We start from the raw sequence: 17,968 nt of genomic DNA on the forward strand, positions 1-17,968 counted from the left end.
AGGTTGGAGGTATAGGGAAGGGAAGGCAGCTTAAGATGTGATATTAAGTCACTACCACAGTGAGGGGCTGAGCTTCATCATGCAGCAAAAATCTGGCAGTGACACAAAACACACTAAGAATATTGATTCCCTCTGAAGGGTGAGGGAGCTGGGATATTTATACACTACTTCCCCAAGGTCATAGTTGGAGGGCTGCAGGAACAGCACTTCCTACATTATGGCCTGCTTTCAAGGGGACCGGGGAGGGGGGAGTGGGGGAGGCCTGGGGAGGTAGCGGGGAGAGCCCACAGGCACAGAACCAGGATGTGGACAGGAAGATCTGAGGAATATGGGAAGTCCACTCCCAGTTCTGCTAGAGGACAAAGTTGTATTATTAAAAATAAAACTCTAAATTAGTGTGTTCATTCTTCCCCTTTTGAGGGATTTTTTTTTTTTCTTCTCTGTGCTTTGAATCAGGAAAATCACAAATGGCTCTACTATCTCCATCATGTGGGACAGCATATAACATTGAGGGAAGACCTTACTCTGCATCAAGACAGCAAAGATCCTGGCTGGTTGCACAGTGGTTAGAGCGCCGGCCCCAGGACTGAAGGGTCACGGGTTCAATTCCAGTCAATGGTATGCCTCTTGGTTGCAGGCTCGATCCACACTCCAGTCTAGGCTCATGTGGAAGCCAACCAATCAATGTGTCTTGCTAACATAGATGTTTCTCTCTGTCTTTCCCCTTCCCTTCACTCTCTCTGGGAAAAAAAAAAAAATCAATGGAAAACAAATCCTTGGGTGAAGATTAACAAAACAAAAGAGAGAGAGAGAGAGAGCAAAGAGGAATTGGGGAAGAAATTAGGTTCATGCCCAAGGTGACCCGCATATTGTGATCTCGGTTGGCACTTGTTCTTATTTCTTCTTCATCCAGCAGTCATTTTGGCTGCAGCATGACCAAATTTACAGTCATTGTAGGGGAAGGAAAATACAGAGATGAGATTCTAACTGGTAAATGGGGCTAGATTTCTTTCACAAACAGGTGACTTCAGAAATTTGCTTTGATAAAATGGACTCTGCTATTTCTATCGGCCAATTGATTTTTTACCCTCTTGTGTATGCTCAGAGGTAATGAACCTGCTGATGTAATTTCTCATCCAAGAAGATGAAAATAAAAATGTTGGAATGCAGAGACATGAGAGTTTTAGATATGTGATGTAGAATCCTATGGCTTTTTGTTCACAACAAATTTCAGATTCTAAATTTTTAAAAAATTTCAAATTTTTTGACCTACGAAGGGATTTGTGCAATCACAGTGATGCATGTCCCACTCCTGCTGACTTTTCCAATTGCTTTCATACTTCTCTCCTCTTGCTTACATTTCAGCCACATTGATTTCCTTCTGACCTTCCAACTTGCCACATATTTGCCCAACTGGTGCCTTAACCCAGATATCAGTTCTGCACAAATACTTTTTCTCCAGGGTTTTGAAAATCTGTCTGAATTTTTTGTTTAGGATTTTTACATCTTTGTTCGTTAGGGATACTGGCTTGTAATTTTTTTGCCCCTATCTGTCCTGTGTCTCAGGGTAATGCTGGCCTTATCAAATCAGCTTGAGAGTGTTCCCTCCTCTTCAATTTTTTTGAAGAATTTGAGAAAGAGTGGAATCAATTCTTTAAATGTTAAGTAAGTTCATCAGTGAAGCCATCTGGGCTTTTCTTTGTTGGGATGTTTTTGATTCCTGAATCAATCTCCTTACTGGTATTGGTCTGTTCTGATTTTCTATTGCCTTAGAATTAAGTCTTGGTGGGTTGTATGATTCTAGGTCATGCACTGTACTTAATGATAAGAATACATTCTGAGAAATGAATCATTAGGTGATTTCATCTTTGTTCAAATATAATCTTTTTACAAACCTGGATGGTGTAGCCTACTACTGGAATTGTATATCTATACTTTTATATGGCTGGTGGCACAGTGGGTTTGTCTAAACCAGCATCACGACAAACTTGTAAATAATGCTTTGCATTCCCATGTTAGAATAGCTAAAACATCATTAAGTGATAGGGATTTTTCAGCTTCATGATGATCTTATGGAACACCATTGTATATGTGGTTTGTCATTCACCAAAATGTTGTCATGTAGTGCATGACTTTATTTCTTCTAGGTGGTCCGATTTTGGGTGTATAATCTCATAGCAGTCTCTTATGATTCTTTGAATTTCTGTGGTATCAGTTGTAATGTCTCCTCTTTCATTTTTTATTTTATTTATTTGAATCTAAGTATTCTAAGGTGTACAAATTGACAAAGAATAATTCTTTTAGAAATTAAAGAAATGTCTTATGAATAAATTATGGGTTATTCTTGTTCCAAAATTGAAAACAGGAACTCTGATTAAAGAAAATTTCTAGGACACATTTCTTTGGTGTTTCAGGGAGACTCTGGTGGGCCACTAGTGAGTAGACATGAGAATCATCTCTTTGTCCTCTAGGCCATCATCAGCTGGGGAGTTAGCTGTGCCTGGCCAAGGAAGCCAGTGAATTTGCTGGAGTGAGTGTCTTCTTGGACTGGATCCAATCCAAACTCAAAGGTAAAAATATTTCAGATATTATGAAAACAATGCCTCTTTCTTCAGATTTTTATCAGCATTATGAAAGAGAAGACTATAAAGTAGTACTTTAGTTTTGAAATACATTAACATGCACATTAAAGTTCTGTAAAAATATGTCTCCCTTGGACAGTTAGGATAAAACTGACCTTTCCTGAGGCTGTTTAAATCCTAGATATGCATTCTTTTTTAACAAAAGCTGCTTTGGTACAGACTACATGTTGTCTCAGGCACTCATTTGTATTTATTTTTGATTGGTTCTCTCCAGATACAAGCTTTGTTTCACTTCAGATGAATAATGAAAGCAAAAGCTTACCAAGGAAACAATTGCCACCACTCATATCTCCAGCAGACCGGGCCAGGTAATGGATATTCATGTTATCCCATTAACACAGCTAGTAAGAATTTAACAAAAAGCATTGTATGTCTGGGTCCCCTTATTTTCTTTGGAACACTATAAACTTGGTGTTGGGTAGTTTAAGCTGAAAGAGATGAGAGATGTTATGGTGAGTGTCTGGGGATCTTTTCTACCTCATAGATACAGTGATTACAGGTTAAAAAATAAATCTTGTGGTTGTGAACAAGTGCCTGAAATTTGGAGAAGTGCATAGAATTATTTTGGTCTCTGAGCTATTTATTCCTACATAAACCAAGGTCCTTATACTTTTAGGTATCTTGCTAGGTAAAGACTCTAGCTGTGAGATAACCAAGACCAGTACCAGGGTTAGTGTCTCTCTCAATTCTCCCATAATTGTTAGTGTCTGTTTGCTAATAGGGTTTTGATTTTTAGTTAATAGCAAACAGCAGCTTGAGAACTAGAAGTCTGTAGTTGACTTGTAGGGAGATGAAAATTCTATGATACCATCATTCTTGGTTTTCAAATGGCCAGGGTCTTTCCCTTCTCATCTATTTCTGCCCACTCACCCTCACATACACTCAACCACAGTAGACAACTAAGATGACTTGGAGGAAAATTGAAGAAGATGCAAGAGAGAGGGGGTGGGGAATTGTTAGAACGGTGGCTTCAGTAGGAGAGAAGGATGAGCCCGAGTGCTCAGCTGGAGGGGTTGGTCTTAGGAAGAAGCAAAACACAATTCATCCATAACTGCCAGATGGAAGGCAGAAAATTTAGTCACTGATACAGGTGTGTGGGTACATGTGGGGATAGGAGCTTCTGGCAGTTCTCTTCTAATTGCTTCTATTTTCTCAGCAGACGAAACAGGGTTGTGAAAAAAGGCTCGACGTGTTAAAATAAAAAAAGAGAAAGTATGAAATAGCTCGCTTAAAAATGACAAAGGGCATGGACTAGAAAAATGTGGTAGGATTATTAGGCAGCATACGCCTCAGAGATTAATGATTATACATTTAGAGGGAGACCAACTATTGGGTGAATTGTATGTTTTCCTCTGGGGACACTGAGTGGTACATGGATGCAGAGCAGGTAGAGAATTGATTCAGTTAGAGTGGATTTTCCCAAGTATGCAAGAGTGTAAGGGAATTGAGAGTGTGTGTGGAGAAGGGATTAAGACAATGGGTCACAGGAATTAAACTAAAAAAAGAATAAACAAGGGCCCTGACCGGTTTGGCTCAGTGGATAGAGCGTCGGCCTGCGGTCCGAAGGGTCCCAGGTTCGATTCCGGTCAAGGGCATGTACCTTGGTTGCGAGCACGTCCTCAGTGGGGGGTGTGCAGAAGGCAGCTGATCGATGTTTCTAACTCTCTAGCCCTCTCCCTTCCACTCTGTAAAATATCAATAATATTTTACAGAGAGAGAGAGAAAGAGAGAGAGAGAGAGAGAGAGAGAGAGAGAGAGAGAGAGAGAGAGTAAACAAGGATGTGAGAGGAATTAGGGATAAGGAAAAGGTGATAGGAGAGTCAGTGGTCGGCAAACTCATTAGTCAACAGAGCCAAATATCAACAGTACAACGACTGAAATTTCTTTTGAGAGCCAAATTTTTTAAACTTAAACTGTATAGGTAGGTACATTGGTATTAACTTAATTAGGGTACTCCTAAGGCTTAGGAAGAACCATACTCAAGGGGCCAAAGAGCCGCATGTGGTTCGCGAGCCGCAGTTTGCCGACCACGGGGATAGATGAATTGCAAGTCTCAAAAGGTGGAAGTGTTGGAGGAAGTTGAAAAGATAAAAGTTTGTGGCTGGAGATAGTGGTGCTTAAAACCAAGCTTATGAAAGGCTTGGGGTTCCTACTAATGACCAGGTCTCTAAGGCTGACCATTGAGATAAGGCTGAGGTCCAGTGGGGGAAAGTTGAGAAATTGAGAAGTATCAGTACTGGAATCATTACCTATATGGCTTCTGAAATCAGCAAGATTTAAGGGAAGAATCGTGTTGGAGAGAATGTCTGCTAAAATCTAGGAATAACTCGAGATCAGTTGTGGTTGATATGGTTTGACAACACAAGGGTCAAAGAGTCAAAACAAGAGTCAAAGAGTCGTGTCTGACAACATAAGGGTCAAAGAGACAAAACGAGGGTGGAAGAGTCATGTTTAGATTAAAAGGAAATCTGGAATTGGAGTTGAAATGAAGAGCAAACTTAGGTCCAACATCCCCAAACCTAATGATTCCAATGGGTTGAGTTAAATGAATAATTTCAACAAGTGACTGACTACTTTAATGCATGTAAAGCACTTAGAATTAGTGGTGGTGGTATTCTTTGACTTGTCCCATTCAGGCTATTAGAAAAGAACATTGTTGACACGTAAAGATATTTCTCATTTGCATGTGTTCAGAAATTCTTATACATGCCGAAGAACTTAGAAAGTTTTACATATGAAAGGGCATTGTTTTATTTTAGTTCTATAACTATCATATGAGATAAATGTTAGAATTATGCCATATTTAACACCCCCACCCTCACCACTTGCTTTTTATACTAGGTAATTAATGAATCCTAGCTATGGTTTTTTTCATTGTTCCCACTTATAAAAAGCAGTGACTGTTTGGGAATTCATGATTTTTAGGATTTGGCTCTTTTTCTAGGCAGATTTGTCAAAGAGGATTATTATGGAGAGGAAAAGGAGATTGAAAAGATTGGAAACATTGGGCCGCCCTGTAAAAGACATTGCAAGGTACACTACTTTAGTTGCTTTGAACAAGGAAAGAGCTCAGTTATTTTATTTCATACACAATTCTCAGATTAGAGGGCAAGGTGGGGGAAGATTAGAGACTGGGAAACCAGTTAGGCTACTATTAAATCAAAGTAGACCTAATAAATCTATCAATTAGATCACAGTAGCCATATAAATGAAAAGGAGAATTTGCAAAGAAATAACAGAGGACTGGGCAAAGGAATAGAATCCTGAATTCCTGTAGCATTGTATTTCCTTTCTACCACTCTTCATGTCTACTGTTCATAAAAATATGTTTTTTTATGTATCTCCTTGGTTAGATTATTAATTTCTCTACATAGACTGTATATAATAATGCATATACTAATTAACTAATGCTCATATATTAAAATACGTTAATTTGAATACAGAGTATTTAAATATGTAATTGATAAGAAGATTTTTATTTAGGGACTAAATAGACATAGGGGAGGAAAGAAGAGTCAGGGATGTAACCTGAAGGAGAAGCTCAGTTAGCCAGAGAACTACTGGCATCTGAAGCTCTGCAGGTATCCCTGCAGGTCTAAAGGTGCCCTTGAACTTAAAGGTAAGTCAGAGAAATGAGAGACATTCAAGTGCTTTTAGCAAATTCTTTCCTTGACCTCAGTCACAGACTCCATGAATGTAATCATTTGTCCCAGTAGGATAAATGCTCAGCAAAATCAGTGAAGATTTTAGGAACAGATCTTCAGTAGCAATCTGAAAGAAGAGAAGGAATAAAAACATGCAGAGAGTAAGGAATGTAACTCACTGTGCATTTTCCAAGAAAATTTAAAAATTCAGTGAAAAGTCATTTTACATAATTATAACTTAATTTCTACTCTTACAACCTCATTTCAAGAAAATAGGACACATCAAATGGGATGATCCTTTTTTATCCAAGAACTTGTAACTGATTGTGACAAAGTTTTAATTTTCTTCTTGTAAACCTAAATTTTCCAAGTTTGTGATAGAGCCTCATTCTGCTTTGTTTAGGCTGGTCCCTGGTGTCTGTGCGCTCTGCGCTGCATGCTGTTACTCTGAAATGGAGCTAGGAGAGCCCAGAGGCTTTCTTTCAACTCCAAGATATCCACTGGATTGTAAAGGAAAACTGAAATGTTCTTGGGTTCTCAGAGCTTCACCAAGCAGTATGGCAACATACTGGATGAGGACCTGTCACTCCCGGAGCCTCATTTGTGTCAAGATTCAGTCCTGACTATTTATGAAGAAAGCCACAGGGAGAGAAGGATGTCAGGTAACCCTTCCTGGAATTTGCACTGTGGGGTCTTTTCTGTAGAAGCAGCTAATGATCAAGAGAGACTTTGACTCGGTAACAATAGCACCGAAATGTTGATTCATGTAATACGCATGTCTTTTTTCCTAGACGCACCTAATATTTTCAAAAATTGAACTTACAAAACCGGTATACCAAAGGTTGAGTGTGTGTGTTTGTATGTAAGTGTATTCAAGAAAAAGAAAAAGACAAAAGGGCCCAACTTCTACAAACATACCAAAACTACACCAGCATGCCAGAAATGTGTACATGATAAAAAGGAGGAGATAAGATGCTTAAAATGGGGGTGAGGGGTGGGGGAGGACTAGCGTGTTATATTTTAAAATAAAGCAAAAATACAATAACGGCTTTTAAAATTGCAGATTTAAAAAGATTGCTATTAATGTGCCAGCCATCATTTTATTTCATGTACAGGCAAACCTATTTTTGTTCAGCAAAACAAACTTGCCACCTCCTGTTTGTAGAGGTGTAATACAGGCTTTTTTTGTATTACCAAAAGGAAAGAGGAAAGTGAGAAGGTGTTAGAAATAATTTGGTTTATGGGGAAAGCTGGAGTGAAAATAAGTTTGTGCATGTTGTTTTGAGTGTGTAAGCTACACACACATATGCACATGCTTGATTCAGGAGTATATGGAGACCAGGAAAATTGCTTTGAAGGTGGGATTATTTTTTTTAGGTTTACACTGGGATGAGAGATCAAATCATTGACTGAAAAGGCACACACATTTAAGGGACCTTTCTTTCAAAATATTAAATGATTTAGACTTCAGAAAAAAACTGTTAACTATCCTGTTCACTTTGCACATTTTTCCCCTACAATCAGATCACATTCACCAATCTCCTCGATTAAAATTGCTTAAGGTCCTCTCCTTATAGCTGAAATAAAATCTAACCCCTAGCACACCTTTCCCCTCTCTCTCTCTTAGCTTCCCATGCTCCAGGCCCTTTCATTCTCATCTGAGGGCCCCTGTGCATCTACTCTCCCAACTCTTCCCTCACCTCCTTCAAGTCTTGACTAGAATGTCAAGAGGCCTACTTTGATTCATATAAATTAAATCACCTCCTGCCTGAGTACTTCTTAGTGCCCTTTCCTTAGCACTTCTTGTCTCTAACATATTTTGATTTTTTTCCATGTCTGTGATTTGTCTGTGTATTCTCCTTTGAATGTGAGCTCCCTGTAGGCTGAAATTTTGGTCTCTTCACTTTGAAAATTCCCAGTGCCCAAAACAGTATCTGACACATAGATGGCGTTGAATGAATGAATGAATGAGAAATCACTTCAAAGAGTCCTTGTCAGTCTAAAGTATCATCATTTGTTGCCTCTCCCACAATGAGTTTCTATCATATTGTGCTAGTTATTTCACTGTAGCCTTGGTCTCTATTTGAAATCATCTTCATTTTCATGACTAAAATGAAAGCTTCATGAGACCAGAGATTTTGCTATTTTGTTCCCTTCTATATCTCTCCAAAGTAGGCTAATGCCTAAAGACTCAGAACATTTTTTTCACATGAATGTGTACTGCTAAATTACTTTTCAGAAAGGCCAAATCTTTTGCTGCCATTAGCAATACATGGGAGCCTCTTCCACCAAGCCCACAACCTAATATATCAATTTGGTAGGCCCTTTTACTTCTTTTTTTAAAAAAATATTTTTATTGATTTCAGAGAGGAAGGGAGAGGGAGAGAGATAGAAACATCAATGATGAGAGAGAATCATTGATCAGCTGCCTCCCGCACGCCCCACACTGAGGATCGTGCCCGCAATCCGAGCAGGTGCGCTGACCAGGAATCAAACCGCGAGCTCCTGGTTCATAGGTCGATGCTCAATGAGCCACGCCAGCTGGGCTCTTTTACTTTTTAAAAATCATTAATGGGGATACATATATTTTTCATATATTAGCTAATTGTATTTCTTATTTCTTGTCATTATTATCCATTTTTAACTATTATGTATATATGATATATACATATATATTTATCACAATTTGCAAGTGCTTATTCATAAAGTTGTAACTTGCCTTTAAATTTTATTATATGTTGATGTAAACATTTTATAATTTATTTGCTTAAATCTATTTGTATGTATCTCTGATCTGTGACTTATCTCTTTGTTTTTATATTTAAAAATTAATTCATTCTTAGTTCAGAAAAAAATTGTAATTAAAAACTGTACTTCTTTAGTCCTGCTAAAATGTATTATCTTATATAGTAAAGTGATGCTATACCTATTTCTTTAAAAATAAGTTATTTTCTTTCCAATTTATATCACTATCTTTATTATACACTAGGTTCTCCTATAAAAGAAACATTTTCTGGGAAAACTTTCCCCTTTACTATAACCTATTGAAAAACATGCTTGACTTTGATGTGGACTAACTGGGGAGCCACTGTAATTTTTCAACCTACCATTTCTTTTCTTTGAAATTGACATCTTGACCTCTGCAGAATTGTTCTGTCTCTTCAGATGATAGCTAGTAGAACTACAAGACTATAATGGAAACATTACCCCTTATTCAAGTTGGATAGTATTTTTCTATTCGGTAGAATGCTATCTTTTTCCCTGTGGGAGTCAGCAATTCATTCAAGAGCAACATTCATCTCTACTTGCTACAAATAAATATTTGCTCATTCTTCAAATAGTATTTCAACATAATTTACCCAAATATGTTATGCCAACTAATGTTGTATTTTCTTCTTGGTTACAGTCTCCTCCCTCTATTCCTCTCTGTATTTGTGGAGCACCTAGTATGAGCCAGATTTGGACTCTTTTTGGTTGTGGGGATCCAGTAGTGAACAAAATGGACAATAAAAAAAAAACCCTTTACTTATTAAGCTTATATTCTAGTGGGGAGAGTACACATAATAAGAAAAATAAAATATGTAATATATTAGGTGGACAAACCAGGGGGACATGAAGTGGGAAGAGAGACAAGTAGTGACTGGGATTGTGGGTACCTGCAGTTATATGTAGTATACACAGCAAATGTCTTTCTGAGTGGTTGTCATTTAAATAAATGTTACGGAATGATGCTGCATTATTCTTAATAGCAGATAAGTTTGATTCTAAGAAACTCACAAGTTCTTTGCATGTCTTGTTAATCAGCCATCTAAATTATTTTAGAATTATGATCATAATTTTTCCTTCCATCTTTGACTTCAGTTTCTCAAAGTGAAGCAATTAAAAAAGACTGACGATAGGGAAATAATAAATTTTCAAGTAGAAAAAGTTTTCTATTGTGGATCTTCATGGTGAGATATTTTTAATAAGTGGGTTAATTTTCTAGGAGAAAAAAAAATGGCATGTCAACATAATTTTAAAGGTAAAATAATTTACTTCCTACTGTCCTTCAAGGAGCAATGTGACATGGGCTATGATGGGTATTGGATTCATGGACCCTGTCTCCCCAGCCCACCAGTCTGTGACTTTGGATAAGTCACTTGAGTTCTGGAACCCAGTCCCCATGTGTTGCAACGTGGAATGAATTCCTACCTCATGGGTACACACTTACAACAGACAAATAAGTCCCAGAGATCTAATAATGCACAGTGCAGTGAATATAGACAACAGTATTGTATTATAATCAGCAAACTTACTGAGGGACTAGGTCTTAATTATTCCTATTACAAAAGGAGAAGTAATGATGTGATGTGATAGAGGTGCTAACGATTGCTACAATTGCAATAATATTACAATATATAAATATATCCAATAACATGTTGTATACCTTAAATTTATACCATGTTGCATGTCAGATATATTTCAATAAAGATAAATAATACACGAAAATAAATAATTCCAGTGCCTAAAATAGGAAAACTACAAAAAACAAACAAACAAAAAAACTTGAGTTCTTGTTTTTCACTAGATTTTATTTTTTTTAAACGTAGGTGAAGTATGTGCAAGAAGGCTTTACCCAATGATTTTTATGAGCCCTGAACCACTGGTGAGATTGACATAATTTACTTAAATATGTTATGCCAACTAATGTTGTATTTTCTTCTTGGGTATAGTCTCCTCCCTCTATTCCTCTCTGAAAGTATTTGTGGAGCACCTAATATGAGCCAGATTTGGACTCTTTTTGGTTGTGGGGATCCAGTAGTGAACAAAATGGACAAGAAAAAAAAACCCTTTACTTATTAAGCTTATATTCTAGTGGAGAGAGGACACATAATAAGAAAAATAAAATATATAATATATTAGGTGGACAAACCAGGGGGACATGAAGTGGGAACCATCTCCCTTGTACAAGATGCTTTCAGCATAAGTTATATTATCATTAGAGTCCAAGGTACGTTTGATCATTTTGTAAACTTATGAAGTTAAAATTCATTGTTTTTCCTTTTAGGAATAGTCAAAACTTATACATTGTTTTGTAAAAAATTGTGTTTCTGTGGGAAATGGGTTTATGTTTGGTCCAAAAGAGAAACTACTCAGTGGATAACTTAATTGACTTGTAAATCATCCAGAATTGTGATTTCTGGACATAGCTAGAACACATTGGTTGCAAAATAAAATTTTTGACCGTGATTATGATTCTATACCACAGAGAGCCTTTTCTGCAGTGGTAATTCTTGTGGATCAGAAGGTCTGTATTCAAAATCTTAGCTGGCTGATTAGCTCTGGACAGGTTGTTACACTGTACCAGAGTATTCTTTATAGTGATATCCTATATAATAAAAGCCTAATATGCTAAGTGTCTGGTCATTCGGTCATCTGTTCAACCAATCAAAGCGTAATATGCTAATGATATGCTAAGGCCACTTAACTGCTCTCTATGATGTGCACCACGGGGCAGACAGTTGACTGGTTGACCAGTCACTATGACATGCACTGACCACCAGAGGCAGATGCTCTGATGGGTAAGTTAGTTTGCTGCTGGGGTCCGGCTGATCAGGACTGAGCGAGCCAGGCTGGACACACCCTGGAGCCCTCCTGTGACCCCTCCCTGGCTGGCCAACTTCCCGCATCCCTCCCCAACCCCAATGGTGCACCAGTGGGGTCCCTTGGCTTGGCCTTCACCCTCTCGCAATCCGGGACCCCTCAGGGGATGTCAGAGAGCCAGTTTTGGCCTGCTTCCACAGGCCAGGCCGAGGGACCCCAATGGTGCACAAATTCATGCACCAGGCCTCTTGTTATAATAATAAAAGGTCAGAATGAGTTTTGAAAACAAACTACAGGAGAAACTAAGATGGCGGCATAGATAAACACCGGGAAATAGTCGCTCCACACAACAATTGAAAATTAGCCCAAAGGACGGAGCAAACATCGTCCAGAACAACAGGAAGGCTGGCTGAGTGTAATTTCTACAACTAGAAGAAAAGAAAAGCACGCTGAGAGCCAGAGGAGCTGCGGAGGCTGAGTGCAGAGGTACGGCGGCGGCGGCTCGCGCGCGCGCGGAAAGGGGGTGGCACCTGAGGACGCGGCTGTCTTTTTGAATCACAAGCTCCCGACTGCTCTGATCTCCGGTTCTGGGAAGTCTCTGGGGACCCAGGTCTCATACAGGGAGAGGCTGCTCTCTCAGGCGGCAGCGGGCGAACTTGGGGGCAGATTTCCCTCGGAGGTGCTTGCAGCCATTGCCGGGACACTGAGACGCGCTACTCCGGGCGCGGAGAATCAGCCATTGCTTCTTTCTAGGCCCTTTGACTCCCTGAGACCCCGCCCCACCCGGGCTGCGGCAGAGGCTTTTGCATGTGAATGCCCCAGAACTTTGCAACCTGATAATTGCCTAACTGCAGCCGGGCCAGCCAGACCCGGAACTTCCAAGAGAAGGCCCAAGGCCCCGCAGCGGCTTGCATTGCTTCACAGCTGAGCCTCTTCGTAGTTCCTGCTGTGAGGCCTCAGGCAGGGGCTGAATTAGCACCTCCTTAGATCCAGGAGCCACTGTACCCAGTGGTCAGAGGGGGACCATTCTCCCACTTCAGACACAGCTGCTTCCCACAGCCAATTGGCCTGGAGGTCAATTCCTCCCAGTGATCCTACAACAAGCGAGGCACCAAGAGTGCACCAAGAGTGTCCACCCCAGGTAACTGGGGAGGCTGAGCCACTGGGCCCTACAGGACACCTGGCGCGCAGGCCACTCTATCAACACAGGGAAGCAGCCAAAATGCGGAGACAAAGAAACAGGTCACAATTGGCAGAAACGGAGGAGGCCAGACGACTGGATATAGAGTTCAAGGCCACGTTTATAAGGTTTGTCAAGAATTTTATGGAAACCGCCGATAAATTTAATGAATCCCTCAAGGAGTATGGTGAGACCATGGAGGTCATGAAAAAGGACCAATTAGAAATTATGCATACACTGACTGAAATAAAGAATACTTTACAGAGCTCCAACAGCAGACAAGAGGATCCCAAGAATCAAGTCAAAGATTTGAAATGCAAAGAAACAAAAAATACCCAACCGAAAAAGAAAAAAGAAAAGAGATTCAAAAAATATGAAGATAGTGTAAGGAACCTCTGGGACAACTTCAAGCGTACCAACATCAGAATTATAGGGGTACCAGAAGGAGAGAGAGGGCAAGATATTGAAAACCTTTTTGAAGAAATAATGACAGAAAACTTCCCCCACCTGGTGAAAGAAATGGACTTACAAGTCCAGGAAGCGCAGAGAACCCCAAACAAAAGGAATCCAAAGAGGACCACACCAAGACACATCATAATTAAAATGCCAAGAGCAAAAGATAAAGAGAGAATCTTAAAAGCAGCAAGAGAAAGACAGTCAGTTACCTACAAGGGAGTACCCATCCGACTGTCAGCTGATTTCTCAACAGAAACCATGCAGGCCAGAAGAGAGTGGCAAGAAATATTCAAAGAGATGAATAGCAAGAACCTGCAACCAAGATTACTTTATCCAGCAAAGCTATCATTCAGAATGGAAGGTCAGATAAAGAGCTTCACGGATAAGAAAAAGCTAAAGGAGTTCCTCACCACCAAACCAGCATTATATGAAATGCTGAAAGGTATTCTTTAAGAAGAGGAAGAAGAAAAAGGAACTCTTACCATTTGCCACAGCATGGATGGAACTGGAGAGCGGATAAATACCACAAGATCTCACTTATTTGTGGAATATAATGAACAACATAAACTGATGAACAAGGACTGATCCAGAGACGGAGAGGCATTGATTGGACTGTCGGGCCTTGGAGGGAAGGTAGGGGAGGGTGGGGGCAAGGGGGAAAGATCAACCAAAGGACTTATATGCAAGCATATAGGCCTAACCAATGGACACGGACAACGGGGGGGTGAGGGGGTGAGCGGGGAGAGGGGGGGTAGAGGGTACACATATGTAATATCTTAATCAATAAAAAATATTAAAAAAAAAAAAAAGAAAACAAACTACACAAATATTAGATGCTATGCAATTCAGAGTTAACAGATTACTTTTTAGAACATGTAATTGGTGAAGATTTTTGACTCTTTATGAGCATAGATAACTGAAAGCTTGTTTCTCTTCTTGGCACCAAAAAACAGTGCAGATATATTTGAGGAAAAATGAGGTGAGTAATAAAGAAAAGTATGCATACCATCTGAAACTTTTTTCCCCAAGAACTATATTAAGAATACTAGAGGCCCAGTGCAGGAGATTCATGCACTGGGGGGGAGTTCCTAGCCCGGCCTGCACCCTCTTGCAGTCTGGGACCCCTCGGGGATTGGGCCTAAGCCGGCAGTCAGACATCCCTCTTGTAGTCTGGGGCTCTTGCAGTCCAGGACCCTTCGCTCCTTACCTCCTGCCTGCAGCAGAGGTAGGAGAGGCTCCTACCACTGCTGCTGAGCTCGCCAGCTATGAGCTGGCTTCTGGCTGAATGGTGCTTCCCCTGTGGGAGCACACTGACCACCAGGGGGCAGCTCCTGCATTGAGCGTCTGCCCCCTGGAAGTCAGTGCACATCATAGTGACTGGTTGGGTTGTTCAGCCATTTGGTCAATTTCCATATTACTCTTTTATTATATAGGGTTGCTTTCAGATGGAACTCTGCGTGGAACCAGCATTATCTGCATTTATCCCACATAGACCCTGGGCTGTGCCAAATATCATCCTGAGAGAGGTGCCAGTTTTCTGTATGTTTCAGGTAGAGACTTCTCAGTGACACTAACCACCTCCTTTTAACTTTTTTCTATAACAATTAGAGAAGAAAGCTGGCAGCTTTGATCTGAAAGGGCATATAGCAAAGCCTCTTTAAAATTGGTTTTATACTCATTCCCTTTTCTTTCTTTATTTCTAGGTCCAAAAGTCAGTAAAGTAACCAGACTTCATCAGAGTTCAAACCAAGAGCATGTGGCCACTTGTAATGATGTTATTCTGACCAAACCAGCAGGAATCATACAGATTTCAAGATGTTTTCACAGAACCACTATGAGGTGAGACGGGAACATTTATTTTGATGAAAGAAGTATGTGAATGATTACTTGACAGGTGGCAACACTTAGTATTTGCCTTAAATCTTATTTTTCACCTTGTTTCCTTAAAGAATAGACTTTCAGATAATCCCTGATCTTGGCCTTTAATATGCAAAAGCTGATTGTAAGATTACCCCTGTTGATAAATTGTACTTTTTCAACAAAAGAGATAACTTATCAGGCAAAGTGAAAATTTAAATCTCTATCAAAGAGTTTTAGAGATTAAAATAATGTGTGTAGAATCTTCTGGCACTTAGTAGGTACTCAGTAATTGTTTCTAAATATTGCCATGATGACAATAGAACTTTCCTCGAATTAAACAACAGATAAATTTAAAGGATAAGTGAGTCCTCTTCCCCCCAACGCTTTGCCTATTAAAAAATTAATAATAATAAAGTACATAAGTAAAAACTTAAAGGGATAAATGAAAAGTGAAGATTTATGTAATATCAATCCTAAATAAATTTATATGATTTGGGGGAGTTTGGAGAAAATTTAGGCAAGAGTAAGTCCTTAACTCTTACAGATTTGCCAGTCAGAATTTTGAATACCTTACATGACTCACCAACCATTTCCCATGATTAGTGAATTTACTTAAGCCTTTTGACTCATTAAGGATTAGAGAATATTTTTTCATTGTTGTAAATTAAAGTGGAAATCTTCCTCTTACTCAAGCACAAAGGAGTAAAAACGAAGGCGAGCTAAGTCAATAACGGTGATGCATTAAATTCTGAACAAAGTAAATAACAGTGTATGCTGTTTGGAAATAATTTCTGATATTCTTCCATCTGTGCCATAGCTGCCACTGGAGGTTATTAGCCCCTTTAAATCACTTCATTTGCCTTTTACCAACTTCCAGATGAAGCCAGCACCGTTGGCCTGTCAGGGTCACCTGTGGGTTTATGAAGGATTTGGATTAGGCAAAAAATTAATAGGTACTAATCTTCCATGAGAAACTATGTTTTTTTAAAATTTTCTTTTATGAAGTATTGTTTTATATTCTGTGTGTGATGTAAATTCATTTCATACGATGTTGAAAAACCTTACTATTACTATATTTTTTTAGATTTATGATTGAGATTAATCAAATACTCTCTCAAATTAAGTTGCAAACAAAACCCAACCATATGCTGCTTACTTGGGTCATAGTTAGATTAAATTTGCCCACAAACACCAAAAACAAAGAATGAATAAGGCAGTTTTAGACAATAGTAACACAAGAACATTGAGCCTATAATATCAATTAGGCAAAACAATGTAGGAAAAGACATTAAATAGAAACAGGGTTTAGGCTGGCAGACCAACAGTACCCGATGTGATGGGATCTGATGGTCCAGGGTTCAAATTTCAGTTCTACCACACAGTAGTTCAGTAACAGGTGCACTATAAATTCCCAGTTTACCTAGTCAACAATACGCATGCCTACCAAATAAGGTGACTGCCCAGAGGGAGAGGATATATGGCATTTCACTGGCCTTTGACTTCCTAAAAAGGAAAAACAACCCAGGGTCGTGCCAGAGTTGATAAATCAGCCAATTGTCAAACCACTGTTCTTTTTTTCTTTGGACTTACATGTTACCATCCCAGAAATAGGCACAATGACAAGCTTTGTGTTTCTACTTAAGGGAATGTCAATAAACACGGAGCTTCCTGGTTTCTGAGCCAATTTTGCATCAAAAGCTTCATAGCTTCTTGTGAGGAGAATGCAGGCTCTGGGCCAGGGGTGGGCAAACTTTTTGACTCGAGGGCCACAGTGGGTTCTTAAACTGGACCGGAGGGCCGGAACAAAAGCATGGATGGAGTGTTTGTGTGAACTAATATAAATTCAAAGTAAACATCATTACATAAAAGGGCACGGTCTTTTTTTTTTTTTAGTTTTATTCATTTCAAACGGGCCGGATCCAGCTGGCGGGCCGTAGTTTGTCCACGGCTGCTCTGGGCCCAGTATCATTGGAAACTATCTGTGCTTCTTCCTATCTTGCCTTACAGAATGCCTGTCACTTATATTGCCTCATAGGGTGGTTTTGAGACTTTAATAAGGCCTGTTAATTAACAGAAACCAAGCTTCTTCTGTGTTTAAATTAAAAAAATACATTCCCCTTTCTATTCTTTAAACTGTGCTGCTTGGAAGAGAAGATTAGACTTTTATTTTCCCTACTGTCTTTCCCTGGGTGGGATGTCTGAGTGTACACAGTTTGGAAGAACAAAGAAATACAGAAAAAGGGGGAAACTTACATTAGCTATATCAGTTATGACATACAATGTTAATGAACTACACACCTGTTCATCTTCACTTAGAATTAGTTCTTAAAACATATATACTACTTCCTATCTCCACCCCCAAAAGTTTTAATGACTCTATTTCAATTTTTGCAAGTAAGGTTTACAAACTCTAGGGGCTAACTTAATGCTTGAGGTCAGTAGATTATTCAATGAATATTTAGATTGACCAAGTATTATGATTTATCCCTAGAATGCAAGGATATTTTTTTAATATTGAAAAACATATTATGCATCATATAACTAGGTCATATTAAGAAATCTAGATATAAATTAATCATATAGCAATTATATATTTAAAACCA

General features: G+C 39.2%; 1 protein-coding gene across 1 annotated transcript in view; it reads left to right on the plus strand.

Annotated features, from left to right (window-relative positions):
* Positions 1 to 15,491, plus strand: part of OVCH1 (ovochymase 1) — a gene marked incomplete at its 3' end in the record, with an annotated part of 44,056 nt that extends 28,565 nt beyond the window's left edge. Inside the window, 5 exon segments of the mRNA XM_081084002.1 lie at positions 2,415 to 2,468; positions 2,472 to 2,530; positions 6,690 to 6,793; positions 15,209 to 15,344; positions 15,455 to 15,491. Coding sequence (XP_080940128.1) covers positions 2,415 to 2,468; positions 2,472 to 2,530; positions 6,690 to 6,793; positions 15,209 to 15,344; positions 15,455 to 15,491 — 390 coding nt within the window.
* Between the last annotated feature and the right edge of the window lie 2,477 nt (positions 15,492 to 17,968).

Source organism: Myotis nattereri (assembly GCF_964212035.1).
Source record: "Myotis nattereri genome assembly, chromosome: 2".
Classification (NCBI taxonomy): domain Eukaryota; kingdom Metazoa; phylum Chordata; class Mammalia; order Chiroptera; family Vespertilionidae; genus Myotis; species Myotis nattereri.